Genomic DNA, 21,350 nt, shown 5'->3' on the forward strand with positions numbered 1-21,350 from the left:
TGGGGAAGAAAAATAAATGTTTGGTTGTCTGAAAATCCCCTTTTCCCCCATTTTGCATTCCTTGATATTTGTTTCAGCACCTTTTGTCTGTTTCCAGACTTAGGGACTTCAACTCCCAGAAGTCCACAGTCAGCATGGCCATGGGTGAGAATTCTGGGAGTTGAAGTCCACAACCTTGCATTGCCGCACCTGAGGTGAGGTGGCTCAAGGTTTGCATCACTGCGACAGGTGCAGCTCCAGCAACTTCTAGATATTGCGGCACTGCCTGCACTAACTGCTGGGAAATGGCTGCTTTGTCTATGGAGAGAAGAGATTTGTTGGGAGTTCAAGAGAGCCAAACGCTAAAGTAAGGCTGAGAAAAGACACTAGGCCCTGTTTGCTTTGGTTGCCTAGCAACCATGACGGAACGTAGTCCCTCCCCCTTCGCCTCTGAAAGTCCTCCTCGGTGTCTTAGCAACCATCCTCCCTCCCTTCCTTCTCCCTCAAACGTCACGCGTACGACGCCCAGTTAGGAAGCCGCGCGAGGGGAAGGAAGGGGCTGTGGCGCGGCGATGATGCCGTGCGTGCGCGGCGCCGTGCGTGTGACGCCATCAGCTGAGAGGGTACGTGGCAGTGACGTCGCGGCCCGCCCTCTTTTCGCCTTGTTTGGCTGTTCGATGCGGAGGCCGGTGTTCGGAGCCGAGCCGCCCAGCGACGCCGAGAAACGCTCCGGGTCCGCGGGATTGGTGAGTGTGGGGCGGCGACGGGGTGTCCCTTGGGGGGTGGTGTCCCCCCGTAAAAGTCCCCCCCTACCGGCCTCGGGGTCTCCCCTCCCGCGTCGCCCCCTCTTTTCCTGTTGGTGTCCCCTCGAAAGGGCTCCCCCTTCCCCCCGCTGCCTCGCCTCGAGGGGGCCCCCTCCTTTGGGGTCCGCCCCCCATGGATTTCGGCCCCTCCCCCGGTTTCTTTCCCGTTTTCCCTGGGCTGATGTCCCAGGCCGCTTGAACTACACCACCCATACTCCCCAGCCTGGTAAGGGAAGGGGGAGTAAATATCCCTGAGCCAGTAGTATTACATGTCCCAGCCTGGTGGAGTAAATGTATCTCAGCCGGTGGTATTACACCTCCCATCTTCCCCAGTCTGGTGGGGTTAGGTGAATAAATATCCCTCAGCCACTGGTATTACAGCTCCCATGATCCCCAGCCTGGTGGAGGGAGGGGAGTAGATGCCCCCAAGCCAGTTGAACTACACCTCCCATCATCCCCAGCCTGGTTGGATGAGGAGAGTAAATATCTCTGAGCCAATGGAATTAAAGCTCCCATGCTCCCCAACCTGGTGGGTTGAGGGGAATAGATGTCCCCGAGCCAGTGGTATTACTCCTCCCATCCTCCCCAGTCTAGTGGGGTGATGGGATTAGAGGACCCCAAGCCACGAACTGCACTCCCCATCCTCCCCAGCCTGGTGGTTCAACCCAAATTGGGTGTCTGTGTTTGCTCGGGACGGTCTGATTGTTTTTCCTTCTTTTCCCCTCTTTCCTTTGGCTATAAGTGCTGCCTTAGACTTAAGAGACCCAGGTTCGAATCCTCCCCCTTCATCTGTCAGTTAGCTTCTGTGGTTTAGATCACTTCCTGTCTTTCAAACCTAACCTACCTCGCAGGGCTGTGGTGAAATAAATCAAGGAAAAAGGAAGGTTTTGTTGGGTTTGTTACCGTCCGCTGACTGCAGCAAGTGTAGGATTTTGGTGCAATGAAAACTTTTATTAGTTGCTTTTCGTTTTTTCTGGCATTAGAATAAAATCTTGTTATACGTAGGATTTCTGTCCGGCCTTCAGCAATATTTAAGATATGGTCCCTCTGGCTGCTCCTGCATGAAGAGATCCCATATGCTCAGGCAGAACATATTAATTAAGGGGGGTGGGGTGTCGTTCCACAATTCTTCCCACTGAAATGGGTGTGTGTGTGTGCAAAAAAGACATAGCCTGTATGACGTAGCAACCTTGGAGAAGCTAATAAGCAGGGTTGGTTTTTGCCAATTCCTGAACAGGAAACCATTTAGGAACCCCATAATAATTCTTTTTAACTGTGGTGAGTAAGCGATTGGTCGAATGATAATTGAAGTGAGGCCCTCGGTGCTCTCTGAGCCTGGTGGATTTCTTGCAGACGTTTCATAACCCAACTAAATAACATCATCAGTGGTAGAAGTGGGGAGGAGGAGGAGGATTGTGGGGGTTCTTGGTGCTCTCTGAGCTTGATGATTTTTTTGCAGATGTTTCACTGCCAAACTAGATAACATCATCAGTGCTAGAAGGGGCATTTGCAACAAACTCCATTCCTTTCTAGCACTGATGATGTTACTCAGTTGGGTCATGAAACGTCTGCAAGAAAACCACCAAGCTCAGAGAGCACCAAGGACCCACAATTCTCCTCCTCCTTCCCCCTACTAGCACTGATGATGTTACTTAGTTGGCTCATGAAACATGAGCAACAATTGTTGTTAGAAAGCAACAAGGACCCCACAGTCATCGTCCTCCTCCTCTACACAAACCCCATTCCCCCTTTAGCACTAGCGATGTTACCTAGTTGGGTCATGAAATGTCTGCAGGAAAACCAAGCTCAGAGAGCACCAAGCACCTTTCATTCCAATCTTGAGCTACAAATAGTTTTTATTGACAATTTGAAGTATTGCACTGTTGACCAAACAGGTACTTTCCTCCCCAACCATTGCTGCATGACCACAGATTAGGGAAACTTGGATCAGATCGATTTTATGGTATTTGAGAAGTCAGGCAGGGCAAAAAAAAAAACAAAACAGAACCCGGATTTGTCAATTAAACAGTTTGCCCGGAAAGATTAAAAAATGCTGACTTAGGTAGTTTCAACAAGTGACTTAAATGGACAAGTTTCATTTTGTTAGGAAGTTCACAGTTGTTGGCGTATTGTTCATTTCCTATTCAGTTTCAGTCGTGGGTGTTATTTAGAAAAACCCTCCGTGCTTTGCGCTGTCATTCGTTTTTAGTTTTGTTCCAGTTTTCATACGCATAGATTAAAAGCTTCCCTCGTTGTTGTTGTTTTCGCTTTGAGTAATTGAAAGCAAAAGTAATTTAAGTCTATTTAAAAATAAACAACATGCCACATTAGAACGAAAAAAGATCCTGCAGAAAGGAAAAGAAAAGAAAACTGAAAAGAAAAGAGGAACAAAGTCATGCGGGACAAATATTTACAAATAGATATACACATATTAAAATGGTAGCGATATTTCATGGGAATCTTTCATATGGGGTCTCTTGCTTGAGCAGGGGGGTAGACTAGAAGACCTTCAAGATTCAGTCAAGAGCAACAAAGACAATTAGGGGACTGGAGGCTAAAACATAGGAAGAACAGTTGCAGGAACTGGGTATGTCTAGTCTGATGAAAAGAAGGACTAGGGGAGACATGATAGCAGCGTTCCGATATCTCAGGGGCTGCCCCAAAGAAGAGGGAGTCGGGCTGTTCTCCAAAGCACCTGAAGGCAGGACAAGAAGCAATGGGTGGAAGCTAATCAAGGAGAGAAGCAACCTAGAACTAAGGAGAAATTTCTTGACAGTGAGAAAAACGAATCAGTGGAACAGCTTGCCTCTAGAAGTTGTGGGTGCTCCATCGCTGAAGGTTTTTAAGAGGAGATTGGAGAGCCACTAGTCCAGAATGGTCAAGGATTTCCTGCTTGGGGGACTGGGGGCTGGACTAGATGTCCTTCAAACTACTTTCCAACTCTGCTCTCCTCTAATCCCTTTCTCTCTCTCTTCCCAACAGCCACAGGTTATGAGCCTCCATGAATACGAGGAAACGCCACGGCTCCCGAAACACTGAGGAAGGCGTTTACCTGGGGCCGTCCCAGACGCAAGCTTTCTCTCCGCGTGGGGCCCCTCCCGTGGCGACCGCCGCTGCTGCCGCCGCCCCCATCAACCCTCCCCAGCCACAGTGGGACGCCATGTCGTGTCAGGACCGCACCCACGAGTTCCGCTCGGCCTGCAAGTCCTTGCAAAACAGAGAAGTGAGTGCGGAGAAGCGGGTCACCTTTCGAACCCCAGAACCAAGACAGAGTTTAATCTTGTAGAAGGCAGCCCCTTAAGGAAAGCTTGGGGTTCAGTGGTGGGTTTCTTAAGTGGTGGACTTGCAAGGCAATGGGATGCGCATGCAGGCAATGGGATGCGCATGCCTGGGGGCGACAAACATGGCGGGCGGGCAACCAAGGGACCGGTTCGTGGGCGTGGCCAACTGACTATCGCTACTGGTTCGGCGACCTTGGCCAAATTTCTGCCAACGGTTTGTGCAAACTGGTACAAATCAGCTGAATACCACCTCAGCGGTTCGAATCCCTAGTGCTGCCACGTAACGGGGTGAGCTCCTGTTCCTTGTCCCAGCTTCTGCCAACCTAGCAGTTCGAAAGCACTTAAAAAATGCCAGTAGAAAAATAGGGACCAGCTTTGGTGGGAAGGAAACAGTGTTCCGTGCGCCTTTCGCATTGAGTCATGCCGGCTACATGACCACGGAGACGTCTTGGGACAGTGCTGGCTTTTAGGCTTTGAAACGGAGGTGAGCACCGCCCCCTAGAGTCAGGAACGACTAGCACGTATGTGTGAGGATAACCTTTACTTTTTCACCCCTGTTTTCGTTTCCAAGGAATTTTCTGGGACAAGAAGTGGGAAAATGGTTCTTCCTTCATTCCCGGCAGTCTTGTGGGGAAGAAGTCAGAACCAACAACTGCTTCCCGTTTTCCAGTGTAATTCTGACTACAGATCACTTTTTTTTCCCCCCTTCCCCTGTGCCCAAAACTTTCAGCTTTGCCCTTTGAACGTTCCTCAGCGTGATTGTTTGGCTGGCAGGAAATAAACAGCTGGTTCTTCCTGCTGCGGTTGAAATCTTAAAAAAAGACAGGAAGTTGCCGTTGGTCTCCTGCCCAGTGTAGGAAATTAGCATTTTCCCACCCTCGGAAAAGTGAGGACGTGTACACTTTGGTTTTCGATGGGGGTAAAAGGGCCGAGGTGGCTCAGTGATTAGAGTGCGGCACTGCAGGCTACGTCAGCTGACTGCTAGCCGCAGTTCAAATCTCGCCGGCTCAAGGCTGACTCAGCCTTCCATCCTTCCGAGGTCAGAGGGAAGACGCTGACCATGTAAACTGCTTAGAAAGGGCTGTAAAGCACCATGAAGCGGGATATAAGTCTAAGTGCTATTGCTATTGCCCTTCCTCCCTCCCTCCCTCCCTCCCTTCCTTCCCTGACTCTGTAAATCGCTTAAAGAGAGCTATGAAAGCCCTATGAAGTAGTATATGTCTATTGCTATTGCTATTGCCCTTCCTTCCTTTCTTTCTTCCTCCCTCCCTCCCTCCCTCCCTCGACTCTGTAAACCGCTTAGAGAGCGCTGTAAAAGCACTATGAAGTGGTATATGAGTCCAAGTGCTATTTTCCTCCCTCCCTCCCTGCCTCCCTTCCTTCCTTCCTTCCCTGACTCTGTAAACCACTTAGAGAGCGCTGTAAAAGCACTATGAAGTGGTATATGAGTCCAAGTGCTATTTTCCTCCCTGCCTCCCTCCCTTCCTTCCTCCCTCCTTCCCTTCCTGACTCTGTAAACCACTTAGAGAGCGCTATAAAAGCACTATGAAGTGGTATATGAGTCCAAGTGCTATTTTCCTCCCTCCCTCCCTGCCTCCCTTCCTTCGTTCCTTCCTTGACTGTAAACCACTTAGAAAGCGTTGTAAAAGCACTATGAAGTGGTATATGAGTCCAAGTGCTATTTTCCTCCCTGCCTCCCTCCCTTCCTTCCTCCCTCCTTCCCTTCCTCCCTTCCTTCTTTCCTTCCTTCCCTGACTCTGTAAACCAATTAGAGAGGGCTGTGAAAGCACTATGAAGTGGGTTATAAGTCTAAGTGCTATTGCCTTCCCTCCCTTCCTTCCTTTCTTCCTTCACTCTCTAAACCACTTAGGGCTGTAAAAGCTCTATGAAGCGGTATATAAGTCTAAGTGCTATTGCCTGCCGTCCCTCCCTAACTCCCTCCCTGCCTTCCTTCCTTCCTTGACTCTGTAAACCAGTTAGAGAGGGCTGTGCAAGCACTATGAAGCAGCATATAAGTCTTAAGTGCTATTGCTAAAACAGCCATTTTCTCTTTCTGCTTGTCCGTTTCCAGAATGGGCTTCACATCAACAAGCCGGCGCAGAGTGGAGCCATCCGACAAAGAAGTGAATTTACTCTCATGGCTAAGTAAGCACCTTGAGACCGTTTTATGTCTAGCAAGGTTGACTTGTTACGTCAGGGTGGGCAGCGTAGAGACACCGATGAAGGCCTTTCAGCCATGGCTGCTAAAATGGGTACACAGTCCCAGGCTGCGTTAACAGAGGGATTAGAACCAAGATCACGTGATCATAGTTAATACCGCTTGGTAAGGCCACACTTGGAATTTTGCATCCAGTTTTGGTCGCTACGATGTACAAAAAGATGTTGAGACTCTGGAAAGAGTGCAGAGAAGAGCAACAAAGAGGATTAGGGGACTGGAGGCTAAAACATATGAAGAACGGTTGCAGGAACTGGGTATGTCTAGTTTAATGAAAAGAAGAACCAGGGGAGACAGGATAGCAATGTTCCAATATCTCAGGGGTTGCCACAAAGAAGAGGGAGTCAAACTATTCTCCAAAGCTCCTGAGGGCAGGACAAAAAACAATGGGTGGAAACTCATCAAGGAGAGAAGCAACTTAGAACTAAGGAGGAATTTCCTAAAAATTAACCAGTGGAACCACCTGGCCTCCAGAAGTTGTGGGTAGAGGTTTTTAAGAAGAGATTGGACGGCCATTTGTCCGGAATGATATAGTGTCTCCCGCTTGAGCAGGGGGTTGGACTAGAGGACCTCTAAGGTCCCTTCCAATTCTATTCTTTACTTTATTCACTAAACGTGAAACTCAGTCGACTGAACATTCAAAAAAGCATCACAAATACCATTGACCTGTGCTGATAGTCGATACGGGTGGCTGCCAGCGTCCTAGGTATCAACCAAGTACCTTCTTAAGATGTACGATGTTCCAAGTAGCGCAGTTTTTTGCAGTTCCGCTGGTGTTATTGCAGGAAGCTGCAATTTGTTGATGTATCTTATAAAATTCTTGGACGTGGTACCAAGTGCCCCGATGACAATGAGTATTACAGTTACATGTTTCATCCATAGCCGTGTAGTTTCGACCGCCAGGTTGCAATATTTCACGATTTTTTTCCAGTTCTTTTTCATCATCATCATCATCATCATCATCATCATCATCATCATCATCATCATTATTATTATTATTATTATTATTATTGTCTCATTCTTTTGAGGCAGAATGCACGGGATAAATTTGCTTAACTATCGCTACCAGAAAAATGTCATAAGATCAGGTGCAGCCAGGTAATTCCTCGAGTTAAACGACTGCGACAATTTACAAACGTAATGCTGGCCTGAATTACCATTGGTAAATTCAGGACTACCTGTAACTCAAGGGGGCGATTGTCCAAAGATAATTAGGTATAGCGAACAATATGGCCTGTCCAAAGGATTTGGTGTTGTATTTGACGGCCCGTCTCTTGTGATCCTCAGGCGCATTGGGAAGGATCTCAGCAACACTTTTGCCAAGCTAGAAAAGCTAACCATTTGTGAGTATCTTGGGATTTACGCGCCGCGAAGATTATTGTGTGACTCGTGGTAATTGGGGGAAAATCACCGAATGGCATCAGCTAAATTAATGGAAACCATTAGAAGTGCAGGAATGAGAAAGCTGGCAAGCTGTGAATGAGAATAGAAGAGAATATTTGTAGCTCAGGGTTGGATTTTGCAGTCTTTGGTTCTCTCTGAGCTTGGTTGGGGTTTTTGTGTGTGTGTGTGTGTGTGTGTGTTTTTTTTGCAGACGTTTTATTACCCAGCTAGGTAATATCATCAATGTTAAAAGGGAGTGAAGGTTGTGGAATGGAGGAGAAGGAGAATGGGTAGAGGAGGAGGAGGAGGACGGTGGGGTCCTTGGTGCTTGGTTGTTTTCTTCTAGACGTTTCATGGCCCAACTAGGGAACATAATCAATGCTCAAAGGGAACGAGGTTTGTTGTAAAATGTAGGAGGAGGAGGAGGAAGAAGACTCAGGTCCTTGGTGCTCTCTGAGCTTGGTTGTTTTCTTGCAGAGGTTTCATGACCCTACTAGGGAACTATCAGGGCTAGAAGGAAGGAGGAGGAGGAAGTAGAAGACTGTTAGGGTGCTCTCTGAACTTGGGTTTTTTCTTGCAAATGTTTCATTACCGAACTAGGGAACGTCATCAATGCTAGAAGGGAGTGAGGTTTGCTGAGTGGAGGCGATGGAGAAGAGGAGGTGAAGGAGAAGGACTGTGGGGTCCTTCACGCGCTCTGAGCTTGGTTGTTTCCTCGCAGATGTTGGTTGATGTCTCCGGACAGCGCTGGCTCTTCGGTTTTGAAACGGAGATGAGGACCGCCCCCTAGAGTCGGAAACGACTAGCACATATGTGCGAGGGGAACCTTTACCTGTTACTTTTAAAGACTCTTGAAACTTAGCATCTCAGAAGGAACCTTTTATTGAATATAATTACATTCCCCAAGAGGTGAGGAAATGCCAGGCTGCTTAGGTGCCAGGCTAGAAAATATAAATCAGTAGATTGCAGGATATAGAATGGAATTAAATTCTTTATTGGCCAAGTGTGATTGGACACACAAGGAATTTGTCTTCGGCGCGTATGCTCTCAGTGTACATAAAAAGAAAAGTTACAATCGTCAAGAATCACAAGGTACAACACTTAATGATAGTCATAGGGTACAAATAAGCAATCAGGAAACAATATCAGTATAAATCATAAGGATACAAGCAACAAAGTTACAGTCATAAGTGGGAGGAGATGGGTGATGGGAACGATGAGAAGATTAATAGTAATGCAGACGTAGTAAATAGTTTGACAGTGTTGAGGGAATTATTTGTTTAGCAGAGTGATGGCATTCGGGAAAAAACTGTCCTTGTGTCTAGTTGTTCTGGTGTGCAGTGCTCTATAGCGTCATTTTGAGGGTAGAAGTTGAAACCGTTTATGTCCAGGATGTGAGGGGATCTGTAAATATTTTCACAGCCCTCTTTTTGACTCGTGCAGTATACAGGTCCTCAGTGGAAGGCAGGTTGGTAGCCATTGTTTTTTCTGCAGTTCTAATTATCCTCTGAAGTCTGTGTTTTTCTTGTTGGGTTGCAGAACCAAACCAGACAGTTATAGAGGTACAGATGACAGACTCAATAATATCGGGGAGAAAGCAATAAAGTATAAATGCAATCATAAATTCAGGGGTTCCCTCCTCATCCCCCCTTGAGGAATGGCATATTCACGGATCTGACAGTTGGGAAGGGAAAGGGAGGGAGGAAGAAAGAAGAAAAGGAAGGGAAAGAGAGGGAGGAGGAAAAGGGAGGGAGGAAGGAAGGAGAGAGATGGATAGGTAGGGAGCAAGGAAGATGGGAAGGGAAAGAGTGGAAAAGGAGAGGAAGAGAAAGGGAAAAGGAAGGAATAGAGATGGAAGGGAGGAAATGGAGATGGATTGGTGAAGGGAAGGGGTGGGGGGAGGAAGAGGAAGGAAGGAATGAAGAGAGTGAGAGGACAGAGTGGGGCCTGGTGTGGTTGCTGGGGGATACAGGGAGGGCAGGCAAAAGAAAAAAATAATAATAATCCCTCTGGATCTGACTCTTTGCCTACCCAGTGGCCAAACGGAAATCGCTCTTCGACGACAAGGCGGTTGAGATAGAGGAGCTGACTTACATCATCAAGCAGGTAAGGAAGGCGGGAAGTGAAAAGAACACCCAGCCGCACTGTCGGGCGCGCTGCCCTCATCCCTCAAAACCCCGCTTCCTTTCCTCCGCGCAGGACATCAACAGCTTGAACAAACAGATCGCGCAGCTCCAGGAGTTCGTCAAAGCCAAAGGCTGCCTGACCGGTAGACATGTGCAAACACACTCCAACACTGTGGTGGTTTCTCTGCAGGTGAGGGCTTTGGAGCCACAGGGAAAATCTGTCAGGGTTCCAAGGAACGCCCCCCCCCCCCCAATGAAATAAAGCTCTGAGGCTTGAGGTTCCTCAAAGTTCCAATTTATTAGAGATGTCCTGTTGGCACAGCTGGGAAAACCTGAAACTGAAAGCTTCCAGGTTTTCCACACCTAGCTGACAGTTCACAGCCCCTGCCCCACACCCACAAGTTCATCACATTGTCCAATCAACTCTTCACACTCAACTGGATACAGTCTTCAGGCAGTCTACATCAGACGCAGGCAAAAGTCCTTGAACGCGGAATGTTGTTATGACTAACTTTCTACCGCTCCAACAACAACTCCCTCCCAACTTCCCCAGCAAAAATATGTGGCAGTTAAAAAGCAAAAAGAAAATCCAAAACTCACAAAAAAAAAACCCAGCAAAACCTTTTCTAAATTTTGGGGAGCGGGAGAGGAGATTGTGGTGGTGGGGGGCGTGAGGAAGAGGCTGCGGTGGTGCCCTTTGGGCAAGATTGAATTTGGGGCTTGCTTCCCCCCCCCCCCCCCGGCGCTGAAGTTTCAGATGCCCTGAGCTAATCCTTGGTGCATCTAAAATACGCTTCCTGTAAAAGATTCACCCCGCTAGTACCTTCTGCTCAGAGAAGGGCGGCACAAGCAACGGGGGGGGGGGAAACGGTGGGAAGTTTTCTCTGAACCACAGAGCAAGACAAGTTACTCTTGATTTTTGTCTTCACTCTCTCCCTCCTTCCTTTTGTAGTCGAAGCTGGCTTCCATGTCCAACGATTTCAAGTCCGTTTTGGAGGTGCGGACGGAGGTTAGTTACCGGTCAGCTGTGGGTTTCAGGCTTTTCCCTGGGGAGTTGCTGAGCAGTAGCCCTTTTCACAGGAGGGGAGGGGGGAAGGACGGAAAGAAGGAAGAAGCAGAAGTGAAGTGAAGGAAAAAGGAAAGGAAAGGAAGAGAGAAGAAAGGGAAAGGAAAGGAAGAGAGAAGAAAGGAAAGGAAGAGAGAAGGACGAAAAGGAAGATAGAAGAAAGGAAAGGAAGATAGAAGGAAGGAAGGAAAGGTAGAAGAAAGGAAAGAAAGGGAAAAGAAAGGAAGATAGAAGAAAGGAAAGGAAGATAGAAGGAAGGAAGGAAAGGTAGAAGAAAGGAAAGAAAGGGAAAAGAAAGGAAGATAGAAGAAAGGAAAGGAAGATAGAAACAGAAAGGAAAGGAAGAAAGAAGAAAGGAAGGAAGGAAGATAGAGGAAGGAAGGAATGAATAGAAAAAGGAAAGGAAGATAGAAGAAAGGAGATAGAAAAGGGAAATGAAAGGAAGAAAGAAGAAAGGAAGGAAGGAAGATAGAAAGGGAAAGGAAAGGAAGATAGAAGAAAGGAAAGGAAGATAGAGGAAAGGAAAGGAGACAGTAGCCCTTTTCACTTACTTAGCTTTTGGGGAGAACAGGGGAGGGGGAAGGGGGAGGGAGGGAAGGAAGGAAGGCGATTGAGAGGGAAGAAGGAGATAGAGCAACGGGAAGGAGAGAGATGGGGGAGAAAGGAAGGAGATGAAGATGGAAGGAAGGAAAAAGATAGACTTATAGATGATAGATAACACAGAGTGTGAGAGAGGGGAGGGTTATTTGCATAGATATATATATCTACATGGTGAGATGGAATAAAATAAATGGAGAAAGGGTAAATACAGCCATAGAACCAAGAGGTGCTAACCTCGGTTGTCTGACTGGCCCCTCTCTAATCCCGTGACCCTGCCCCCTTTTTTTCCCCCTTCCCCAGAATCTTAAGCAGCAGAAAAGTCGGCGAGAACAATTTTCTCGTCCCCCGGTGGCCATCTCTGCAAACAACCTAGGTGAGCCCCCCTGATGCCGGGATCGCTTCGGGCAGGTGAAGGAGGAGGAGGGGGGGGGCGTTGAAACCTTTGGCTGTCCCTGGAAATGGGGGCATCGGAGGCGCCGCCGCTGACCTTGTCTCCTCCTACAGGGGGTTCCAGCGTGCTTCAGGACGAGCGCCGGTACTCGGGAGACGTGGCCATTGACATGGACAATCGGACGAGTCAGCAGTTGCAACTCATCGACGAAAAGGTGCCTTGGAGACGGGGACCCACAAAGGAGGAAGTGGAATGGGGTCCTGTTTGTCTGTCCATCCATCCATCCATCCATCCATCTATCTGTGTCTACCTACCTGTCTACCCCATCTCCCTATCGTTTATCTATCCCTGTCTGTCCATCGATCCAACCATCCATCCATCCATCTAACTACCTGCCCGCTTATTCCTATCTCCCTTTCTATCATATATCTATCAGTCTATTTATCTTTCTGTCTATTCATCTATGCACCTCTCTCTATCTCTCTATGCCCATCTATGTTTGCCTGTCTGTCTATCTATGTCTATCCATCTGTCTGTCTGTCTGTCTGTGTCTATCCATCCATCTCTCTCTCTCCATCTGTCTGCTTGTCTGTGTCTATCCATCCAATCCATCTATCTATCTATCTGTTTATCTATCTATGTCTATCCATCTGTCTGCCTGTCTGTGTCTATCCATCCATCCATTTATCTCTCTCTCTCTCTCTCCATCTGTATGCTTGTCTGTGTCTATCTATCCATCCATCCTATCTATCTATCTATCTATCTATCTATCTATCTATCTATCTATCTATCTATCTATCTATCTATCTATGACTATCCATCTGCCTTTCTGTGTCTGTCTGTCTGTCTATCTATCTATCTATCTATCTATCTATCTATCTATCTATCTATCTATCTATCTATCTATCTATCTATCTATGACTATCCATCTGTCTGCCTGTCTGTGTCTATCCATCCATCCATCTATCTATCAATCTATCCATCCATCCATCCATCTTTCTGTGTCAATCTATCTCAGTCTGTTTGCTAACCCCCTGGGCTTGCGTTAGATTTGTAAACAGGACCGCCGGGTTTAAAGGCGGCCATCTTTAAGCTTTGCAGACTATGCTTAATGTTTCAGAACAATGATTTGGGAAACGCCGAAAGATCACGCCCCCTGTTTAAAAAACACACCCACTTTACTTTTTCCTTCTTTTTTTTTCTTTTTTTTCCCCAGGATTCGTACATCCAGAGCCGGGCGGACACCATGCAGAACATCGAATCGACCATCGTAGAGCTGGGCTCCATATTTCAGCAACTGGCACACATGGTCAAAGAACAGGAGGAGACGATCCAGAGGTTAGAGGCCCAAGCTGGCTTCTCACATGCTTCTAACTAAGCTGTGGTTCACGCACGCAGCGGCTTGTTAAGCAGCCGCAACCTTAGAGGGTTGATTATGTTGCGGTGAATCGGCCATCGATGATGGGACAATAGTCCTTGACTTACGACTGTTCTCTCTTAGCAAAGGAAAATTTCGTGGTTGGCGAGAACTAACTGTAGTTCTTGACCTACGACCGTAATTAGGGTCGCAAGGGGTGATGGCCGTTGAAACGAGATGGCTTCGCTAAATGACCTCCCCACCCCCAGCTCTCCTTGATGCAGCTGTTAAACAGACAAGCAGGCTGTTCGGCGGAGTAGGGGGTGCGATGGGTGGGGGGGGGAGGCCCTGGAAGGGCCCTTCCCCAAACATGAGGTCCAGGGATCTTCAAAGTGTTAAGTGTGCAGAGGTTGATAGGATGGGGAGCAGACCCATCCTAAGCTTGTGGGCACTGAGGTTGGTGAGGCTTCTGAAGGATCCCTGCGGCCGGTCATAAACGGAACATGTCAAACATGTTTATTCATTTATAAAATGTATTGGCTGCCCATCTTATCATAGGGCAAGTTACATTTAAAAGCTTTAACAAAGATGTTAAAACGAAGGACACGGCAATCAACCATCAACCAACATGTTAAAAAAAAATCTAAAATCTTTCCTTCTGGAGATTCTCAATCATCCAGGTTTCAGGGTTGTCCCAAAGCTCCTTTTTCAAGGGGCAACTGGACTTTCTGGTTTTTCTTTGAAGACGTTTCTCTCCTCATCCAAGAGGCTTCTTCAGCTCTGACCGGGATGGTGGGGAATGGAAGGATTGATATTCCTTGCAGACGGCTGGTCACTTGCATCCTTTTTAGAGAGTTGTGTTGAGGCTGCTTTTGCCAACACAACATACGTGCACACTTCAAACCCAAGAATACACTAAAAGGCAAAACGCTTGTCCACCCCAAGAATAGAATAGAATAGAATTTTATTGGCCAAGTGTGAAGGAATTTGTCTTGGTGCATATGCTCTCAGTGTACATAAAAGAAAAGATACCTTCATCAAGGTACAACATTTACAACACAATTGATGGTCAATATATCAATATAAATCATAAGGATTGCCAGCAACAAGTTATAGTCATACAGTCATAAGTGGAAAGAGATTGGTGATGGGAACTATGAGACGATTAATAGTAGTGCAGATTCAGTAAATAGTCTGACAGTGTTGATGGAATTATTTGTTTAGCAGAGTGATGGCCTTCGGGGGAAAACTGCTCTTGTGTCTAGTTGTTCTGGTGTGCAGTGCTCTATAGCGTCGTTTTGAGGGTAGGAGTTGAAACAGTTTATGTCCTGGATGCGAGGGATCTGCAAATATTTTCACGGCCCTCTTCTTGATTCGTGCCGTATACAGGTCCTCAATGGAAGGCAGGTTGGTAGCCATGGTTTTTTCTGCAGTTCTAATTATCCTCTGAAGTCTGTGTTTTTCTTGTTGGGTTGCAGAACCGAACCAGACAGTTATAGAGGTGCAAATGACAGACTCAATAATTCCTCTGTAGAACTGAATCAGCAGCTCCTTGAGCAGTTTGAGCTTACTGAGTTGGCGCAGAAAGAACATTCTTTGTTGTCCTTTTTTAATGATGTTTTTGATGTTAGCTGTCCATTTTAGATCTTGCGATATGATAGAACCTAGAAATTTGAAGGTTTCTACTGTTGATACTGTGTTGTCAAGTATTGTGAAAGGTGGAAGTATGGAAGGGTTTCTCCTAAAGTCTACCACCATTTCTACGGTTTTGAGTGTGTTCAGTTCCAGATTGTTCTGGTTGCACCACAAGGCTAGTTGTTCGATAAAACACCCAGACAGGAACTGAGCAATGTGGTATATGCAGTACAGCGCAGTGAGCCATGCGCAGAGCTGTACATTGGGGAAACAAAGCAGCCACTTCACAAACGCATGGCACATCATAGAACAAACCTAGCAGAAGAAGATTTAGTATTTCCATCTCCATTTAAAAGACAAAGGCCGCTCTTCTGAAGACGGCAAAAGTTCACATTTTGGATAGAGAGGACTGCTAGCTTGAAAGAGGGGTCCAAGAGGCCATCTATGTCCAGATTGAATGGCCCTCCCTCAACAGAGGGGGAGGGATACAACATCATCTGTCTCCGGTCTACAACACGGTCCTTTCAGCAGTTCCAAGAAGGCTCCACACCCCATTCTGCCCCACTCAGGTGACCCTGAGGACACAGACAAACCCCCAAGTGGCCTCAACGACCCTCTAAAAAAGGATGCAAATGACCAGCTGTCTTGCAAGGAGCATCAATCCTTCCGTTTCCCCACCATCCGGTCAGAGGTGAAGGAGCTCCTTAGGAATGAGAAGCGAAACTTCGTCGTCAAAGAAAAAAAACAAAGGAAGTCCAGTTGCCGCTTGAAAGAGCTGAAGAAGCTTCTTGGATGAGATAAGCAAAAGTTCTTCAAAGAAAAGGTAGCTTAGAGCAGGGGTCTCCAACCTTGGTCCCTTTAAGACTTGTGGACTTCAACTCCCAGAGACCCTCAGCCAGCAAAGCTTGCTGAGGAATTCTGGGAGTTGAAGTCCACAAGTCTTAAAGGGACCAAGGTTGGAGACCCCTGGCTTAGAGGGGGTGATAAGGCAACTGGTGGTGGGGAGGGGGCTCTCCTGCTATGGAAGCCCACTCAAGGGTGGGCCGCCGGGGGTTCGCAGGGTTTCGGGAGAACCTCTAGCTAAGATTCTGTGCAATTCAGAGAATCTCTAAATCCCACTCCTGGCTGGCCCCACCCCTCCCCTCCCAGGAGTCCCCACCCAGCCTGTTTTGGATGCAGGTAAGTGCAGGGCAACGCATGGAGGCTTGGGGAGGGCGAAAAGTGGGCCTACCGGATGGTCGGGAAACGGGCCCATTTCCAGCCTCCGGAGCTTGGGGAGACCCCTTTCACCCTCCCGGAGGCTCAAGGAAAGCCTCCAGAGCCCAGGGAGGGCAAAAACGCCCCCCCCCCCCACCGTGGTGCGGGAGGCCAACGAGGCCACGCCCACCCAGCAACCGGGCAGAGAACCCCTTGCTTAAAATTTTTGAAGCCCACCCCTCGAGCCCGCCCCTCAAATTTCCCCTGCCGTTCTGCCCCCCGTTGTAGAATCGACGCCAGCGTGGAAGACACCCAGCTGAACGTGGAAGGCGCCCACATGGAGATCCTGAAGTACTTCCAATCGGTCTCCTCCAACCGGTGGCTGATGGTGAAGATTTTCCTCATCCTGATCGTCTTCTTCATCATCTTCGTGGTCTTCTTCGCCTGACGGAGGAGGGGGGGCTTTCTTGACCTCCTGTCCCCTTCCTCGTCGTCCTTCCTGAGCCGGACACTGGACACTGCCATGTTTTTTGCGAAGCCAGCCGGCAAAGAGAGGGGTGGGGGTGGGGCGGGGCCGCGCCTCCAACCCGCGCCGAAGACCTTCCGCGCCGCCTTCCCTTCGCTGCGGTTCCTTCGGCCAGAAACACAAGGCTGCTCCCTCTGTTGGGGAGCACGAGAGCATTTTGGGACGAGGCTGCGGACGACCTCGCAGCAGACCCCCCCCCCCGACCCCCCCTATAATGGGACTCGGCCCCAGGGAGCGTGCGTCAGTGCCATGTTGCTCAACCCGGCCCGTTTTAAGATGGGTGGACTTCAACTCCCAGAATTCCCGCAGCCAGCACACTTTAAGTCGGGTGGAACTTCCCATGCTGGCCGGGGGAATTCTGGGAGTTGAAGTCCACCCGTCTTCAGACTGGCCAGGTTGTGCAACAGTGGGGTAGTGGGACCAGTATCTTCCTTGCTTTTTTTTTTTTTTGTGTGTATGTATGTATATTTTCCCAACCTTGGACGTGCTAACCGCAACCCTCTTTATTTTTTATTTTTAAAACAAATATGAGTATTTCAGAACGGAATCCAAACTTTCCACGCCTTCCTCCTCGGTTCCCGGCGAGGGTCAGGAGGAGGATAGTCATGCCCCAGAAGGCCAGATCCTCTTCATCTTTTTAACGTATTTAAGTTGTCTTCTTTCTTTCTTCCCTTTTTTTTTTCTTTTTTCTTCTTTTCCGGGATTAGTTCTTCCCTAGCAGGAGGGGTAGACCAGGCACCCTTTGCCCAGCTGCTCTCTCCCTCTGAAGAAAGCTCCCCCCCTCCCCTCCCCGCCCAGTAGGCAGGTTTTTGTAGCACGTTTGAGCCTTGCTGACCAAGTGTGTCTTCTGTAAGCTAAACTGGAATGGCAGATCATTTTCGTTGGGAAGGAGCCTCGGTTCTTTGACCAGTGGACAGGTCTTCCTTCTCCTCTTTTTCTCTTCTTCCTCCTCTTCTCCTCCTCCACCCCTTCTCCCTCTCTTCTTCCCTTCTCCTTTTTTCTTCCTCCTTTTCCTCCTTCCCTCCTCTTCTCCTCCTCCTCCCCTTCTCCGTCTCTCCTTCCCTTCTCCTCTTCCTCTTTTTCTCCTCCTTCCCTCCTCCTTTTTTTGTTCTCCTCCTTCTCCTCTTTCTCTTCTCCTCCTCCTCCTCCATCTCTTCTTCCTTTCTCCTCTCTCCTTCCTCCTTTCCTCCTCTTCTCCTTCTCCTCCCTTCTCCTTCTCCTCTTCCTCTTTTCTCCTCCTTCCCTCCTCCTTTTTCTCCTCCTCCTCCTCCTCTTCTCCTCCCCTCCTCCATCTCTTCTTCCTTTCTCTTCCTCCTTCCCTCCTTTTTTCCTCCTTCTCTTCTTCCTCCTTTCCTCCTCTCCTCCTCCCCTTCTCCTCTTCCTCTTTTTCTCCTCCTTCCCTCCTCCTTTTTTTGTTCTCCTCTTCCTCCTCCTCTTCCTTTCCCCTTCCCCCCCCCCTCCAGTCCCGAAGCAAATTTGCTCTCTGTTGCAGGAGCAAAGAATCTGTACAAGTCAAAAAAAAAAAAACTCTAAACGTCTCCCGTGGCTGTAATTTTCAACCCTGGCTGATCACGAAAAACTCTGGGTACTTGAGTTCAGCAGCCTTTAAGGCAGGTGAGATTTTTCTGCCTCCCCAGTACGTACCGTCCCAGTACGGCTGTTCTACTTTCCGGTTCATTTGGGCTTCAATGGTTAACTTTCCCCTCAAGAAGGGAGCGGAGAAAGCATTCCTGCTTCCCCACCCCCACCCCGACTTAATTTTTACACTACTGGAGATTAATGAAAGGTAATTCTTTAATCTCCTTCCTTATTATTATTATTATTATTATTATTTTAAAAAAAGCCTACGCTGGAGCCATGTCGTCTCTCTCTTGGCCTAGTTATGGTGGCTGAGCCGTGACTTCCTTTCCCTCTTTTTTTTTTTTCTTTCTTAAATAGGGAGCTGGGGTTTTCACCCTCCCCTCCACCCACTTCGCAACGGGCCCTTAATGTCCCACTCTTGGTTATCTTCTTCCATTCTTCAAAAACTTCTTGCTCCTTCGGAAAAAGACTGTGCCAGTACCAGGGGAGCGATTCCTCCGCCGCAGCTTGAGTGGTGGTGGCGGTAGTGGAGGGGAAACCAGCCGTTTCCAATCCGAATTCCAGCACCGAGCGGTCCCCAGTTCTTCCTTGTGCTCTGAAAACTATTAAAAAAAAATCTACTTTAAAACCAACATCTTGCCCCTTTCTGCGTCTTGTATGCCGGCTTTGATCGGATGCCTCTTAACGATCTTGCTGTCCGCTTTTGTCGGTGGCTGAGCTTGTCGATCGAAAGGTCGGCAGCTCAGCGGTTCGAATCCTCAGCACCACATAACAGGGTGAGCTCCCGTGACTTGTCCCAGCTTCTGCCAACCTAGCAGTTCGAAAGCAGGTAAAAAATGCAAGTAGGAAAAGAGGGACCACCTTTGGTGGGAAGGTCACAGCGTTCCGTGCGCCTTTGGCTTTGAGTCATGCCGGCCACATGACCACAGAGACGTCTCTGGACAGACAGTGCTGGCTCTTCGGCTTTGAAACGGAGATGAGCACCGCCCCCTAGAGTCGGGAACGACTAACACATATCCGCGAGGGGAACCTTTACTTTTACCTTCGTCGATGGAGCTTCTCAATCATCCAGGTTTGCGGTTGTGCCGAAAGCGCTTTTCCAAAAGGCAACTGGCCTTGGGGTTTGGTTTGTTTTTTTCCTTGAAGATATTTCGCTCCTCATCCCAGCAGCTTTCTTTTCCTTCTGCAGAATGGAAGAAGCTTCTTGGATGAGGAGCGAAACGTCTTCAAGGAAAAAAAAACCAAAGCAAGAAAGTCCAAGTTGTCTTTTGAAAAGCTCCTTTGGGACATCCGCAATGGAATGGAATGGAAAATGGAATTCTTTATTGGCCGAGTGTGATTGGGCACACCAGGAATTTTGTCTTTGGTGTATATCTGCTCTCAGTGTACAGCCTACCCAGGGATGTTGTGCGAATCCAGCCTGCGGGATTAATGTAGCTTTCCTTTGGCCTGCAAATCCAGAAGACTAGCTTAGTCTGTTTTAAGATGTGTTAAAACAGGTGTGTTTAGTGTGCCATGAGGTCACTTCCTTAAGGGTGCAGTAATAGCCACAGCCAAAGCCCCGCCTTACATGAACAAGCATTCACTTAATAACAGTGGCAAAAAAAGGATCATAAAATGAGGCGTGATTCATATAATAGCTATCCTACTTGGCAAGGGATGTTGTAAATCGAGGACTATCTATACATGCACCTCAGGGTAGCACACTTATCATCATGTAAATTCACAGTTCTTTGGATCATTGGATATAAATTGCATTTTAAAAAATGTTCAGATACCATGCCATCTTTGTTAGCACGACCCGTGACCGTTGTAATTTCCCAAGTATAGGAACATTTTTGCTGTGGGGGGGGGAACATCTTTTGTTTAAACCCATGATTTTGGTAAATCATAGGATTTAAATGCATTTCCTTTCTTGGGGCATCTCAAAGCACTTTGCAGTTCCTGTAATCCAGCAGTCCATTACAGGTAGTCCTCGACTTAACGACCGCAACGGAGCCCAATCTCCTTTGTTCAGGGCAGTTAAGGGAGTTTTGACCCATTTTACAACCTTTTTTTGCCACCGTTAAGTGGATCACGTGACCCTGGAACACAGCAACTGTCCAGAGGTGGGTTTCAGCAGGTTCCGACCAGTTCTGGAGAACCGGTAGCGGAATTATTGAGTAGTTTGGAGAGCCGGTAAATACCACCTCTGACTGGCCCCACCTTCATCTATTCTCTGCCTCCCGAGTCCCAGCTGATTGGGAGGAAATGGGGATTTTGCAGTATTCTTATCCTGGAGTGGGGTGGGAATGGGGATTTTGCAGTATCCTTCCCCTGGAGTAGGGTGGGAATGGGGATTTTGCGGTATCCTTCCCCTGGAGTAGGGTGGGAATGGGGATTTTGTGGTATCCTTCCCCTGCCACGCCCACAGGACCGGTAGTAAAAAAAAAATTGAAGCCCCACCTGCAACTGTCATAAGTACATGCCAGTTGCCAAGTTTGATCATGTGACCTCAGAAATTCTGCAATGGTCAGTGTGGCTCAACAGATTAATGCAGTCCGTTATTAACAGCAGCTTGCTTGCAATTACTGCAGGTTCAAGTCCCACCAGGCCCAAGGTTGACTCAGCCTTCCATCCTTTATAAGGTAGGTAAAATGAGGACCCAGATTGTTGGGGACAATTAAGTTGACTTTGTATATAATATACAAATGGATGAAGACTATTGCTTGACATAGTGTAAGCCGCCCTGAGTCTTCGGAAAAAGGGGGGGGATATAAATTCAAATTAAAAAAAAGTGTGAAAAATATATATATTCTACTCCCAGAATTCCCAGAAAGCGGCCAAGTTTGAAGACCTCTAATACAGAGGTCTCCAACCTTGGCAACTTGGCTGAGGGATTCTGGGAGTTGAAGTCCACAAGTCTTCAAGTTGCCAAGGTTGGAGACCCCTGCTCTAATACATCTATCTATCTTGCCACTTTGATCAGCCCACCAAACTTGGCTTAGCATCCCACTGGCAACCGGTGCAGGGCAAAGGATCCCTCCAAACCACCATTCAGGGCCAGCCCTAACCAGCTTTGAAAGCTTTGGCCACTCTAAAAAAAAAAAAACCTGCTATTCTTTCCTCTTCCCCCCACCCCTCCCTCCAGCCTAAGTCTATGGTCGCAAAGTGGGCTAGAAGGGCGCTGCGGGGAAAGCGTGCGCCTGCGCGGCAGGCAAGGCTCTCCCC

At 48.0% G+C, this 21,350-nt stretch overlaps 1 protein-coding gene across 1 annotated transcript; it reads left to right on the top strand.

The window, feature by feature from the left end:
• Positions 1-567: 567 nt before the first annotated feature.
• STX5 (syntaxin 5) lies at positions 568-16,767 on the top strand. The gene is made up of 11 exons (XM_058160130.1): positions 568-725; positions 3,765-4,005; positions 6,135-6,208; positions 7,566-7,621; positions 9,697-9,767; positions 9,861-9,977; positions 10,740-10,796; positions 11,754-11,826; positions 11,958-12,058; positions 13,061-13,182; positions 16,322-16,767. The coding sequence occupies exons 2-11, from the start codon at positions 3,784-3,786 to the stop codon at positions 16,479-16,481; spliced, it is 1,053 nt and encodes a 350-aa protein (XP_058016113.1). The 5' UTR covers positions 568-725; positions 3,765-3,783; the 3' UTR covers positions 16,482-16,767.
• Positions 16,768-21,350: the final 4,583 nt, after the last annotated feature.

The sequence above is a fragment of the Ahaetulla prasina genome, chromosome 17 (assembly GCF_028640845.1).
Source record: "Ahaetulla prasina isolate Xishuangbanna chromosome 17, ASM2864084v1, whole genome shotgun sequence".
Classification (NCBI taxonomy): domain Eukaryota; kingdom Metazoa; phylum Chordata; class Lepidosauria; order Squamata; family Colubridae; genus Ahaetulla; species Ahaetulla prasina.